Source organism: Eptesicus fuscus, chromosome 20 (genome assembly GCF_027574615.1).
Source record: "Eptesicus fuscus isolate TK198812 chromosome 20, DD_ASM_mEF_20220401, whole genome shotgun sequence".
Lineage (NCBI taxonomy): Eukaryota > Metazoa > Chordata > Mammalia > Chiroptera > Vespertilionidae > Eptesicus > Eptesicus fuscus.
This window is the reverse complement of record NC_072492.1, coordinates 16,038,680-16,053,342: the sequence shown is the minus strand read 5'-3', so window position 1 is coordinate 16,053,342 and position 14,663 is coordinate 16,038,680. Positions and strand designations below refer to the sequence as shown.

The following is a 14,663-nucleotide window of genomic DNA, read 5'->3' as shown; positions in this document are numbered from 1 at the left end:
GGAGAAGAGAAAGCATAAAAAGATGGTAACTTACAACAGCAAAAAATTGGAAGTAGCCTAAAATGCCCAGTAACAGCTGGTGGTTAAGATGGCACATCTGTAAAATTTAATTCTATTTCTTAAAAGTTGTATTAGAATTTTTAATCATGTTGGTAAAGTTTTACAAATATTAAATGAAAAGTTTTGCCGAAACCGGTTTGGCTCAGTGGATAGAGCGTCGGCCTGCGGACTGGAAGGTCCCGGGTTCGATTCCGGTCAAGGGCATATACCTTGGTTGCGGGCACATCCCCAGTGGGGGGTGTGCAGGAGGCAGCTGGTCGATGTTTCTCTCTCATCGACGTTTCTAGCTCTCTATCCCTCTCCCTTCCTCCCTGTAAAAATCAATAAAATATATATTTTTTTTAAAAAGAAGTTTTAAAGTAGTTTAATCTGAACCCTTTTGACACATATTTGTAAAACTAAATGTGTGTGTGATGTATATAGAAAAAAGGTAAAAATATACATCAAATGTCAACAGTGGATAGTTATCTCTGGATAGTGAGAATATGGTTAACTTTTTCTTTCTTCTTTTTGCTGGGTTTTCTAAACATTTTATGTGATTTACAATAAGCACTATGTACAATAAAAAGATTTCTCCTACAATGCATACACTACTGACTTTTATATAAAACAATTATAATTTTACAAGTATATCAAAATACAAACATTATATTTTTAACAATTCCAAGTCCAAAATAAATACATCAGTTTTTGAATTCCAAGAGATCTTGAAGCAGTGCAAATAGCATGAGGCAAGCAAGTGAAAACTAAACTGGTAACTTTAACCAACGTAATAACAGGAAGCAAAATTATTATATTTATCACAAATCAAAAGTCTATAGGCTGCCGGCTTCTTGACTTCCCTCAGTGGAGTCCAAAGGCAGGTCTGATCTGCCTGCCTCTCACTAGGAAAGCAAGGTCTGTTAGGAGCCATTCTACACCCCTGACTGATTCCTCTTCCTGTGCCTGAGAGGATTCTGTCCCAATCCTTTAAAACTGCAGAAGATACAAGCATTTTCAGGCTATGCATTTCACTGACTTAAGGGACTGCTTTCTGAAGTGGTCTCTAGAGACACCTTATCTCATTTGAATGGCAGTTTTAAGAAACCAGTCATTCAGACAACATGGAGTGACTCAGACAGTGACTTAACGGGGCAGGACCCAACCTCTTAGATGCTAAGAACACAGCTGAGATAGACAACATTGTCTTTGGAAAAGAATCAGGCTTCCTAACTCTTCTCAACTTCTTAATTTTAAAAAACTGAACAAGACAAAAGCAACCCAGTAGCAAAGAAATAAAACTAAGCCGAGTGACAAGGGTAGACATTAGAGAAAAAAATCACAGTGCTACAGAACATAAGGACTGGATAGCTTCTACTTAAACAACTGATAAGAAAACCGAAGCCCAGAGAGGCTCTGACTTGTTCACTCTCAAGGTCTTGTAACTAGTCAGTGGTGAAAAACAAGCTCTTTGGCACTTGATTCTACCTAACACTCCAAGCCTCTTTTTCACTGGATGCTGAGAGTAAGGAGGCTTGGATTGCACACAGTAGGCATTCAAGCATATGCTGATGAAATTTGGAATGCTGGGCACAGAGAAAATGAAGACTGGAGAGCAACACTGGGGCTTTTCTCAAAAGGCAGGCCAGACAGTGGATGTGTCTTCAGCTGCTCCCCATTACAAACTCCTCACTCTTAATTCGTTTTCAACGCCTCCGACATTTCACATCTTCTTGGTAATTAGGCAACAGTCCATGTTGTTGTGTGTGGCTTGGGCTCATTGCTTTTCTAGTCTTACAGACTTCTATACTTTTTTTTTTCCAATAGAAAAGTTTCTGCTGTTTCTGCCTTCCAGAATAAATATGGGACTCAATTCTCTTTCACCTCCAGGGGAGCATAGGAGGAATAGTCGTCAGGGGGCTGGAGCGCCTAGACTTTACATACGTTCTCCTCATGTGAACACTACTATAACTCACTTTTTATGAAGGTGCAACTGGATTGGCCTTATCTTTTGCCAAGAGAATATGTTACATGCAGGGATGGAAGAGATACTGAAAAATAAACTGGACCACAGCAAACCATCTCTGACAAATGAGATAATCTTTAAAGGATTCCAGAAAAGAAAATTCCTGAACATCTTCTCTGTGAAGTTTTCTTACACCTAACCCAAATCTCTCCAGCTGAACATAAGCCTACTTTCTCTTGTTGTCTTCCCACAGAAATCAAAACTACCTTGTTATAATTCTTTTATAGTTAAACACAGTTATGGGAACGAACAGCTGTCTTTAAATAAACCTTTTTTTACCTTAACTTTTTTAAGATTAATTTTTCCTCTAGAAATCATTTTCTAGCTTTTTAATCATTACTGTGATTATTTCTCAAGCCTCCTCCAAAAATACATAAATCTAAATGTGAGAATTTTAAAAGAGGGGAAAAAATATTAATGCCTAACTTGATAAAAATATATCCTAAATATTCCTACATTCCAGACCAAGATTTATAACTTCTTTAGTCCCAAAAGTCTCTAAAAAAGCTAACAAACACCTAGAGCAGTGGTTCTCAATCAGGAGCAATTTGCCCCCGAGAGAACATTTGGCAGTGTCTGGAGACATTTTAAATATCACAACTGGGGAGGGTGGGGGTGTGGGGCACGATGCTACTGGCATGTAGTGGGTAGAAGAAGCCTGGGATGCTGTTAAACATCCTACAAAGCACAGAACAGCTCCCTACAACAAAGAATTATAATGCTCAAAATATCAGTAGTATAGAGATTGAGAAACCCTGACTTAAAGCAACATGGCACATGAAAATTTAAAGAACATGAGAAAAGGAGAGAAAAACTGAGTGAAAAGGTAGTAAGGGAAAGAAAGATTTAAAAAATGAGAACTAAAAAAGATGATAAAGAGATAAAGAACCAAAGTAGCTATTTTAAGTGCAGCACAATAATACTTCCTGCTATAAAATGATACTGATATCATCTTGCCTACTTGAAACTTCAGCTATACATTACTCACTAATAACTGACCTGGGTCTACTATAACCTACCTACTAGAATACGAACTAGATCCTTCTCTCCAATCTTTCTCAGTCTATCCATTTCTGTAATGGTTCACTCATTCATACAACAAATATTTACTGAGCATCTAGTACATGATAGGCACTTAGATACAACACTGTTAGGTAAAAACTCCTGCCAGAGTAGAGCTTATAATATGGGGGTAGGAGAGGCAGTGAGAGGGGAGCTACTGATGCACCTAGTTTACTTTTCCTAAGTGAATCACCTCACACTTATTTCTATTAATAGGGATACATCTATTGGTAGTACTCCGTTTCCCAAGTCATTTAAATCAAGACTACCTTTGTGATAATCATCACTGTCACTCTTATCTATGTTGATAACAAATGAATATGTAATAAGCATACTTTCTAGTTCACCATCCATAGAATAATGTTTCTTCAAAGAAGGACAAAGCCTTTTAGCCTCTCCCACTAAGAAAACACTCTAGAGAATTAGAGATAAACTTACAAGGTTATGACAGAAAGTGAAAGGGAAACACTGACAACAACAGTGAGATCTATAATCCGAAACAAATCACCTCAAAGGGTAGCTTACAATAAAACCTCCAAGTCAGAAAACATTAAAATGCAGAAGAGCTCTCTAAGAGCACCGCCACCTAGTCCTCTCCAAGACGGAAGAGGCACTCAACACACACGTGCTCTGACGTGCAGGCGTTAGTCAGGCTTTAGGATCGCTAGTTTTATACAGTGGAAAACAACTCTGATCCACCAAAGGAACACTCAAAACTTGATCTCTGTCCAGGGATTTAATGGGTGAAGTAACAGGGTTTTGCACACACAGCACCTTCCCTGAGATTTATATGTAAATCCATGGGAGATGGTGAAACCATAGAAAAGTTTTAGCATTTACTGAGATCAGCAACATGGTACAGGAACCTGAGCATAGAAGAAAGGGGTGTGGTTCAGGAGGAAGAGAAAATGTTGGAGGGGAAAAAAATGTTACTTTTCTCTTGAAGGGAAAATGAGTGGACAGTATTCTTCCCAAGGAGGACCCTTGGCAGTTGCACCCAGGAAATGAGCATGACTTCTTTAAGGAGCTTACTAGGGGCTGAGATGGAAGGCAGAGGAAAGAAAAACCCAGAGAGATTAAGAGTGGGGGATTGAGAAAAGACTGTGTTTAAAGGGGGCTTTAGTAAAGGCAGAGAAAGAAGAGACATAGGGATGGAGAATCCTATTTCCCAAACTTCATGAGCAAAGTAGGAGTGAAGGGAAGAGAAGGTGGAGGCCTCTAAGAATTCACACCCTGTGCCCTCAGTTACAAACACAGTCTAGTTGCTAACAATATTAAATTCCAAAATGACTTGTAATGTAGGAGAATAAAATAAACATCCTGCACACTTACCCAATCCGGGTAAACAGCTTCCCATGGGCATGGAGAAAACTGAGGATGAACCTTTTGTTCAGCTGCATGGGAAAAAGAGAGGAGAAAACAATTAAACTTTCCCCAGTTTCCTGTTACTGAACAGAGTCCCTAGTGACACAATAACCTGGCCAGGGTCTAAGGGGTGGGCACTAGGGATGGGAACCAAATAGACATGCCCAAACTCTCACACAGACCCAGGGCACATGCCCAACAGCTGCTGCTCAGCTGAGCCAAAATGACAGCAGCCTCAGTGAGCAGACAGCACCCTCTGCTGGCAGCAGTGCCTGTGTGCAGGGAATGAAGAGTTGAATCCCAACTAAGCTGGGTGGAAAGATGCCTGAAGCTCTGAAATCTAGGAGCCACTCTTGCACCATAATGATGGAAATGAAACACTGACATGGACAGGGATAATACTGATTTTGGATAAGTCCCTAATCTTATTTATTAGCTATTTTTCTATCTAACCAAGAAAGCAGGACTCTTCTTTGGTAAACAAGGATAAAGTAACCCACCACTAACTAGCTCATCAAATTATACTTCTCCATCTTTTAAGACTAAAGTTCAATTTCAAGGTCTGGAGCTGAAAATTCAATTGTCTACAGGAGGCCAGGTTTGAAATAGGCTGGTGGGGACAGTAGTAATCTATGGCTGGTCCACTCTTTATGGACCCAGGATTATCATTTCTTTCCTTTTTTTTTTTTTTTTTTTTTTTTTGGTCTTTTAAAGAAGAGCTGAAAGCTGGGTTTTTATGTGAAATCCTCTAGCTTTTAAATGTTGGCTACTAATGAAAAAAAAAAAAGTCAACATTAGGCAAGCCCAAAACACAAACATGCCAGCCACATCTGGCCCGTGAAGTAACAAATTTACAATCTCAGCTCCATGTTCTAGAAAACCTACTGCTATTAAAACTGAGGGGAGAGATTCCTCTGAGCAAAACAAGGGTGAGGGAGGGAGGATTCAACTCCAAAGAAAGCGGAGATAATAAAAGACCAAATCTTGTCATCTTCCCTGGTCTCCTAGAAGCAATATGCTCAGAGGAGTCAAGAATCTTGATCTCAGGGGGGTGATTAGGGCAAGTAACAGTCCAGCACCTCTGGATACTTTGCCCAACAGGAAAAACTCTTTTGATTTACTCCCTTGCAAAACAGAATACCAATCAAGTTATGGCCATTCTATTTCATACAGAAGCTAGGTGTGGGAAAAGGAGTGTATTCTCACCCCACCAATGACTTCAAGGGCAAATTCTGCATACAAACTTCAATCTTTATCTTTGTTTAAACGAATTACAATTAGTCAGCAATACTATATCAAACATTGATTTGTAGTTAAAAAGCTCAAGATGCCCTAGCTGGTTTGGCTCAGTAGATAGAGCATTGGCCTGAGGACTGAAGGGTCCTGGGTTCGATTCCAGTCAAGAGCACATACCTTGGTTGCAGGCTTAATCCCTGGCCCCAGTTGGGCCTTGTGCAGGAGGCAACCAATCGATGTGTCTTTGTCACATCGACGTCTCTCCCCCTCCTTTCCGCTCTCTAAAAATCAATGGAAAAATATCCTCAGGTGAGGATTAACAACAACAACAACAATAAAAGGCTTAGGACACTTAATTGAAAGTACCTCTCTCTACTGTTAGGTGACTCAGGGCCAGGGACACTGAGTTCCATGAACAGAAGGGAAAGATGAGGAGCTGCTGCAAAATAAATTGCCAGTGGTTATACCACCGTTAGTGGCAAAACCTGGGCTAGCACACAAGTCTCTAGATCTACTGGTAGAGGAAAGTGGTGAAAAACATGGACTTTCCTGTCAAATCTCTGCCATTTACCTGCTGTGGGATCTCAGACAACTGACTGAACCCCCCTACATTTTTCTTTCTATACATGGCGGTAACAGTACCCATATATTAATGGGTTGGTAGCTTGAGATAAGGCAAGTAAAAGCATGCTTGACTTGTTGTAAACACTCAATTGTTAGCTGAACATTCTATCCCAATGAATAAAACAAGTAGTAAAATGTTAACAACTAGAGAATTTGGGTAAAGGCTATATGGGAGTTCTTTGTATTATTCTTACAATTTTTCTACAGTTATGAAATTATTTCAAGATAAAAAGGTAAAATATCTATTCTCTCTCTATTTCTATTTTAACTCAATTATCCCTTTCCCCACAGCTATCATCATAAACTGGTTAACTCATCCATTACCAGGAGAAATCCTTTACAACTGGTTATATTTATACGTACAGGATACTTTGATAGAAACAAAACAATATTAACCCATCTCATTCAAGGCAATTATCATCCCCTAAGCTACAAGGCAGCTCAGAAATTTAAACAACTTAAACCAGTAAGTGGGAGAATTAGAACTTGAACCCAAGTCCTCTGATTCCAAAAAGTTCTCCTTCCCTTATACTGCATCTATCTCAGGAAGAGAACTGGTGAGCTTTACTCATGAAGGGCTGATGAAAAAATAAGAGCAATAATAAGGCATACTATATTGATAAAGTAAAAAGCAGCTCAGTTTTACTTTTAAGTTTTCCTTACCTATTAGATAGGAAACTCATACTGTATGATCTACAATGCCTCCTGGAGTACAATGAGAGCACTCCTTGTCTGTTTCTGAATATTGTGGTTCTATCTATACTTCCCCAAGATCCTTCCCATAGGGTAATAGATGAAGCCCACTTAATTACCCGAATTTGCACTGGCCATTATTGTATTTTACTATATGTAATAGAAAGTGAATTTCAATGCATTGTGTTTCTACCAGTGTGCAAAAAGGGAATCTTTGGGAACTTTTCAAACTAGAGGCAAAAATACATTATCTCTGACCTTAGTTAATGAGAACCACTGCTTTATTTTTAGTCTGAAAGTATCTGTCACCCTAAACATATAGTTGACCTTTGAACAACATACTTATGTTTTTCTTAATAACTTCTTTCCTAGCTTACTTTATTGTAAGAATATAACATTATTACATATAACATATAAAATAGGTATTAATCAACTGTTTGTTATCGGTAAGGCCTCAGGTAGTTAGTAGTTAAATGAGACAAGCAGGCTATTAGTAGTTAAATGAGTCAAAAGTTATACATGGATTTTGGACAGTGCAGGTCATCAGGGCACTGACCCCCAAAATTGTTCAAGGGTCAACTGTAGTTGTTTTGTTTTAAATCACCAACAACACTTCAAGTAGGAAAGGAGTTAAAAATGTAGATGCATTCTAGAAAGAGGAAATAAGGCATATTATATTGAGAAAGTAGGTTTGTTAGACATTGACAATATGGGCCTAATCAACATTGTATGTAACAATATAAAGTCTTCTGTTTTGAAAAACCTAACTGATACCAAGTCCACAGTAAGGAAAGTCTTGTCTTATTTGAGCTTTCTTCCCTCTCCAACACATCATGGACTGGCTTTCATTTTTGTAACTTTTTGTGGATTGGTTTTTTGTTGTTGTTGTTGTTGTTTGTTTGTTTTTAGAGAGGAATTGGGGGGGGGGACATCAATGTGAGAGAGAAACATCAATTGGCTGCCTCTTGTACATACCCTGGACCTGTAACCTGGGTATGTGCATTTGGGACGCTGTTTTGCCACCTTTTGGTGTACGGGACGATGCTCAAACCAACTGAGCCACACCAGCCAGGGCATAACTTTTTGTTTTTTAACAATACACTCAGATGGTCTCACTCAGGTAGAGAAAAAAATACTACTCCTCAAATGATGAGACTATTTGCCTCCAGATCTTTCTTGTACCTTTACATACTAATCACCTGAAACTAAAAATGCTTCTTAGGTTTAGCCCCGAGGAACAGTGTTATAATTATTAAAGGGCTCCTAACTCTTTATTTTAAGTCCAAACCCAAGTCACTATGTATGGACTCCTGAGCCTTTTGTACCATCTAAAAGCAATGAACCAAAGAGACACTAATGGCAGTAGCTGGATGGCTAAGTCTCTAGACACAATTATGTCTGTCCTGCCATTAACTATGGGATTATGAGTAAAATGGTTTAGGTTGTTCCTCAACTATAAAATTTAATTCCCACCATTGGCATTGCCTAACTCCAAGCTGAAAGGACAAAAATAAATAATATAAATTAAAGCATTCTGAAGAGTAAATGTTTTATGCAAGCCCTGGTAATTATCACTCTAGTGCTTTGTGAAGTGTGGAGCAAGGAAGGAGAAAGAAGCTGCTCAGAGACAAAAATATGACACAAGAGGAGAAGATTCTGAGCCGAAACCGGTTTGGCTCAGTGGATAGAGCATCAGCCTGCGGACTGAAGGGTCCCAGGTTCGATTCCGGTCAAGGGCATGTACCTTGGTTGCGGGCACATCCCCAGTAGGAGGTGTGCAGGAGGCAGCTGATCGATGTTTCTCTCTCATCGATGTTTCTGGCTCTCTATCTCTCTTCCTTCCTCTCTGTAAAAAACCAATAAAATATATTTAAAAAAAAAAAAAAAAAAAAAAGAGGAGAAGATTCTGAAATACACCCAATTTCCATTCCTAAATAGTTGCTCTTGCTTCTAAATAATTGTGTGTAAACTAAATTTCTAAAAAATGAATCACTTTAAGGATAGTAAGAGTATTCAGTATTAAAAGGAATTCCAATGTGCATTTTTAAAGTGCTTTGTGGAGCATTATCATTCTCTAATTAATCTGTCCAGAATATTTCTACTTTTATATATCAAGTATTTAAAAACACACACACATACATATACATACAAAAAAACTTGGCTTGTTTTTAAAAGGAGGTTCTGTCTCTTAGATCTGAGACCAAATTTCAATGGTACCTATTAGTAAATGTCTGGGACTTTCAGAACAGGCAATCAAAGCCCATTTATCATCTCCCTAAAGCACCAAGATCACAGGATAGAGGAGAGTGAGCACAGAGGTTATGCTGTTCACCTTCATCCCCATGCTCCTATGCCAGGCAGAGTCAAGAGCAAACCAGAAGACAGGGTCTCAAATGCCAAGGAACTTATAGTCCAAGAACAAAAGATAAACAAATAACATACCAACTTGCCAACTCCCCATTTATGTTCCAAAACCTAAGACAAGGCCTGAGGGCTATGAAGGTGCCAGGAGCACTGCACTTCCCTGTCTCTATCCCTCAGCCAAAAAAAGTCTTTGTGAGAGATGAGATCTAAGATGATAATAAAAGCCCAGCCTGTGTGGCTCAGCGGTTGAGTGTCGACCCAGAAACCAAGAGGTCACCAGCTCAATCCCCAGTCAGGGCACATGCCTGGGTTGCGGGTTCAATGCCCAGTAGGGGGCATGTAGGAGGAAGCCGATGGATTATTCTCTCTCATCACTGATGTTTCTATCTCTCTCTCTCTCCCTTCCTCTCTCTGAAGTGAATAAAAACATATTTTTTAAAAAGTGTGTGGGGCGTGGAGGAGTTTGGGGAGGGAACAACCTGGCACACAAAATGTGGGAACCCTATCGGTAATGCAATAATCATTTAGTAGAGATAAAAATTTTTCCTTAGGACTTTCAGTATTCCTCTTTCTAGGACATAAAGAGGCACACTGAGGCTGAAGTAAAGCAGGAATGGTAATTACTCCTCACCTTTAGTTTCTCCACCCCTGAACTGTTCTGGGCAGGATGACAGCTCAATTAGCTCTAATTAAGCACAAGTTTCATGTAGAGATGTCCTACTTAGACAGCTGGATCTAAGCCATGTGAATTCAAGTGTAAAACGTGCCTCTGAAAACCACCTCTTCCAACTAATGCACCCCTTGAAACCACGGCTCTCACCCTCACACTGCAGCTTAGTGCTGCCTCAACAAAGTCTTACATTAAAGCAATTTACTGGCTATTATTTCATTATCTCTCCTACTTAATGCCAGCAGACTGGAGGGAAATTGGGCTAAATGTCAAATCAGCAGTCAGTTCCAGAAAATCCAGCCAGCAAGCAGAAGGACAGCCGATCTTAGAGTACCCGGCAGGCTCTCAGGAGGGAAATTGGCACTAGGTAAAGGAAGAATGGAACCACAATTTTGTGACTGTTCTATATTTATTGTTCATTTGTTTCTTTGGAGGGACAGAGTAGGGTAGAATAGTATGATCAAAGACTTACCGATCTTAGAGTGGAAGATCTAGGTTCAAATTTTGGTTATGCCATTTATTTGCTATAGAACTATTGGCAAGTCACTTCATCTTTTTTTTTTTTCATTATTGAATTTATTAGAGTGACACTGGTTAATAAAATTATATAGGTTTCAGGTGTACAATTTTACAACACATCAACTGTATGTTGTATTGTGTGTCCTCTATCCCAAGTTCACCTCATCTTTCTAAAGCTGTCTATTCAACTATAAAATGAGGTTGAATGAGATCAGTTCAGTGATTCCATAACTCTGAGTGTGTGTGCATCACAAGAGCTTTTGTAAAAAATAGGTTCCCCATCCTACAGAATCAAATCTTCAGGGAGGGGAATAGGGGACTGCAAGTTAGCATTTTTAAAAGGGCTCCAGGTAATTCTGAAAAACAGCCAGATTTGGGGACCACTGGGCTAGATCATGGGTCAGCAAACTATGGCTCAAGAGCAAATCTAGCCTGCTACAGTTTTTTTGTTTGTGTTGTGTGTGTTTTGGTATGGCCCATGAGCTAAGAATGGATTTTATATTTTTTAACAGTTAAAATAAAAAATCAAAATATTTCATTACACATGACATTTAAATTTCAGTGTCCATGAATATGGTTCTGCTAAAACACAGCCACACTTGTTTGTTTACATACTGTTTGTAGCTGTTTTCCCCCTGCAAAGGCAGAACTGAGTAGCTGCAGCAGAAAATGTATGGTCCAAAGCCTAAAAATATTTACTATCTGGCCCTTCACAATGAAGTTGGATCCCTGTGCTACATCACCTATAACACTGGTATCTCAAAAATGTTTCTACCCGCACAACACTTGAGAACTAAAACACACATATATTGGAATCAGCAATGATTCTCAAGGGCATGAAGAGGGAGGGGTAGTATGATTTAATAGAAACCCCATGTCCTGGATATTCTGATACCTACCTACCTACCTCCTACCACCTCAGGAGAATCATCAGTCTACAGTGTTCCTTCCAATTCTAAAGGCCGACAAACATATAATTGTACCTAAATCTAACCTTTCTTGCCAGCTTCTGAGCAAGCACCATCTTATTCTATGATAGCAAAAAAACAAAACCCCACCAAATGCCAAAAGACTGCTGCTCTCTAAGATTTTGAACTCAAATATGCTAAAGGCTATAAAGAAATATACTAGTAAATGGGATGTTCCTGGTTTTCACTTTGGAAGCCACTATGAGGCTAAGTGACTAGGTGGAAACAGGACATAACCAGCACAATAAAGGTTCCACTTAGGCCTGAGGGCCTCTGAACATTTCCCAAAACATCCCTAATCAAAGGAAAGTGCCAGATTAAGGTTTATGAATCCCTGTGCTGGGGTCTGACAATCTATAGCAACCAGTACAAAAGTGCCACCAGTTTAGCATCTCGAGGTATACAGAAAAAGAGAGAAAGTTCAGCCAAAGGACAACACTGTTGCTCTGACTGGGTTACTTTCTGAATGACGCTTCTTTCTGACTCATCTCTCTCAGTGCCTGGGAACTCTCATGCCCATCCACCCAAAAAGTAGGGGAGCTGGTATATCTTGTGTCTGAACTGCACAAAGTATGAAAAGAGGAAATGGCTGAACCTTCCATTCGGTAATCATGTGGGCAACCAGAAAGCAGTTCTCTAAAGACACAAACACAAATTCAAACCCATCTTATAAATGAATGGGTCAACAGAGGGTGAGAAGGACCCCATTCAACAAAAACTTACCATCTTCTGTGTACATGACACTGTGCACGAACTACAGACAAGGCAGAGATAATCCCTGTTCCATGGGTGACACAATTATAAAGTATCAGGACTGAAGAAGTACAGGATGCTGTGTATTTCCACAACAGGAGCACCAGATATCTCTAAAGGAAGAGACCCTTGAGTTGAAACCTGAAGGTTGAGTAAATTAATCAGTTGGTTTTGGAGAGAAGCAAAGGGAATGGCATATGTGATGGTCCCAAGAGTGGTACATTACAGACTGGCATGGCCAGGAGAGTGAGTCTGCAAAAGGGAGGCTGGAGAAATAAACTGGCCAAGGAGTGAAAGTCCTTGTTAAAGAGTTTGATTTTAATCGAAGCCATTGAAGGGTTTTGAGCAGGGAAATTACATAAGAAAACCTCCATTTAAAAAAGGACATTCTAGCCCTAGCTCGTTTGCCTTAGTAGACAGAGGGCTGGCCTGGGGATTGAAGGGTCCGGGTTTCCATTACGGTCAAGGGCACCTGCCCAGGCTATAGGCTGGATCCCCAGTGAGGGGTGTGCAGGAGGCAGCTGATCAATGATTCTCTCTCATCATTGATGTTTCTATCTCTCTCCCTCTCCCTTCCTCTCTGAAATCAATAAAAATATAAAATAAAATAAAAAGACATTCTAGCTACTAATTTAGAAATTTGGGGATGGGGGTCAAATGTGTGGAGGCCAGGAAACCAGTTAAGAAGCTGTTGCTATCATCCAATGGCAATGGAGACAGAAAATAAATAGGGGGGAAAAAATTAAAAAATTATTATACTACACTCATACAATTATGATCCCTGTTCCTAACTACCAGTGGTTCTAATCCTAAATAACTCAATTTACAGAGACCAATAGTGGCCTGGAACCAAGTATGAGTCTTTAGAAAAAGACTCAAACTAAATAAAACACTGACTTCATTATTATTAAGTAATTTGAACAGCCTTATTATTTTATTTCCTTTCAATGATATTTTTAAATGGCCTGGCATGGTGTTTGGTACTTAATACATATTCAGTAAGTGACTATTGAAGAACCTATTAAAATATATAGATTTAACAGTGATTAAATAGATGATTCAGGTAATACACACAAAAAACACAAGAAAAACAGTGCAATGCTAATATTGATGCTATATGGTAATAACATACTCAGCACTAATTGTAAGAATTTAAATTTCTCTCTTTTTGGAGGGTAATCTGGCAAAACCCAGACAGAGGTATTTAAAGAAAAACAGAGTTTTATCAGGACATAAGGATTCAGATCTTGAGTAACTGCATTTCCATCTGCTGCATTCCAGCCCAATGGACAGGACAAGACACCATAATTAACATCAGAATAAAAGCCAAAGTCCTTAAAAATGGCCTGCAAAAGGCCTATGCAATAATCATTCCCCACTCCTGCTGCCTCCTATTCCTTAAATGTGCCAAGCATGTTCCTACTCCAGGGGCTGTGTGTTTACTCTCTAGCCTTGATTCCCAAACTTTACAACACATTAGACTTGCCTGCAAATCATTTTTTTTTAAATATGTTTATTGATTTTGAGAGAGAGAGAGGAAGGGAGAAGAAGAGAGAAACATTGATGCAACAGCAAAACATTCACAAGCTACCTCCTGCACACCCCCTACTGAAGATCAAGCCCGCAACCTGTGCATGTGCCTTGACTGGGAATCAAACCGGCAATCTTTTGGTGCATGGGACGTCACCCAACCGAGTCACACTGGCCAGGGTAGCCTGCAATTTTTTTATTTATTTTTTGACCTGCAAATCTTTTAAAAATACATATGCCTGACTTCCATCCCCAGACATTCTAATTAAATTGGCATGGGGGCAGGACCTGGGCATCAGGATTGTTAAAAAGCTCCCAGGGATTGTACCATGCAGCAAAGTATGAGAACTACTTCTCTAATTTATCCTGTTTTTATAACACTTATCACCAATTTTTACACTCATGTGTGTGCGCATATATATGCACAACATGAGAGCAAGAACTCGGTGTATTTTGTTCACCACAGTGAGCTCATAGAGGTGAACAAATAGCCTTTCTAGTCTGGTCTTCAGCTACTCCTCCTGCATCCACCCTTGCTGATACAACCTACCCTTCAGCAACAAAAAAATTATTCGTGTTACCCTAAATTCACCACTGCTATGCCAAATCTCCATCTAGTGCCTTCTCATGCACTCCTATCTATATCTAATAAAGCCCTACTTTCCTTGCTTAAACCGCTCCCAATCCTCTACCTCCAGGCTGAACCTGACATCTTATCCTCAAGGTTCAGAGAATATTTCATATACCTCTGTGATAGTGGGTATCATAGCACATCTTAATTACACATATACATGTCTGTCTTTTGACCAGCTCT

At 39.5% G+C, this 14,663-nt stretch overlaps 1 protein-coding gene across 2 annotated transcripts in view; it reads right to left on the bottom strand.

Annotated features, from left to right (window-relative positions):
• Positions 1-14,663, bottom strand: part of SMG6 (SMG6 nonsense mediated mRNA decay factor) — a 219,430-nt gene that overhangs the window by 163,622 nt on the left and 41,145 nt on the right. For both annotated transcript variants that reach the window (XM_008147894.3, XM_028155061.2), the window contains exon 9: positions 4,460-4,521. In XM_008147894.3, coding sequence (XP_008146116.2) covers positions 4,460-4,521 — 62 coding nt within the window. The remainder of the gene's footprint in view (positions 1-4,459; positions 4,522-14,663) is intronic.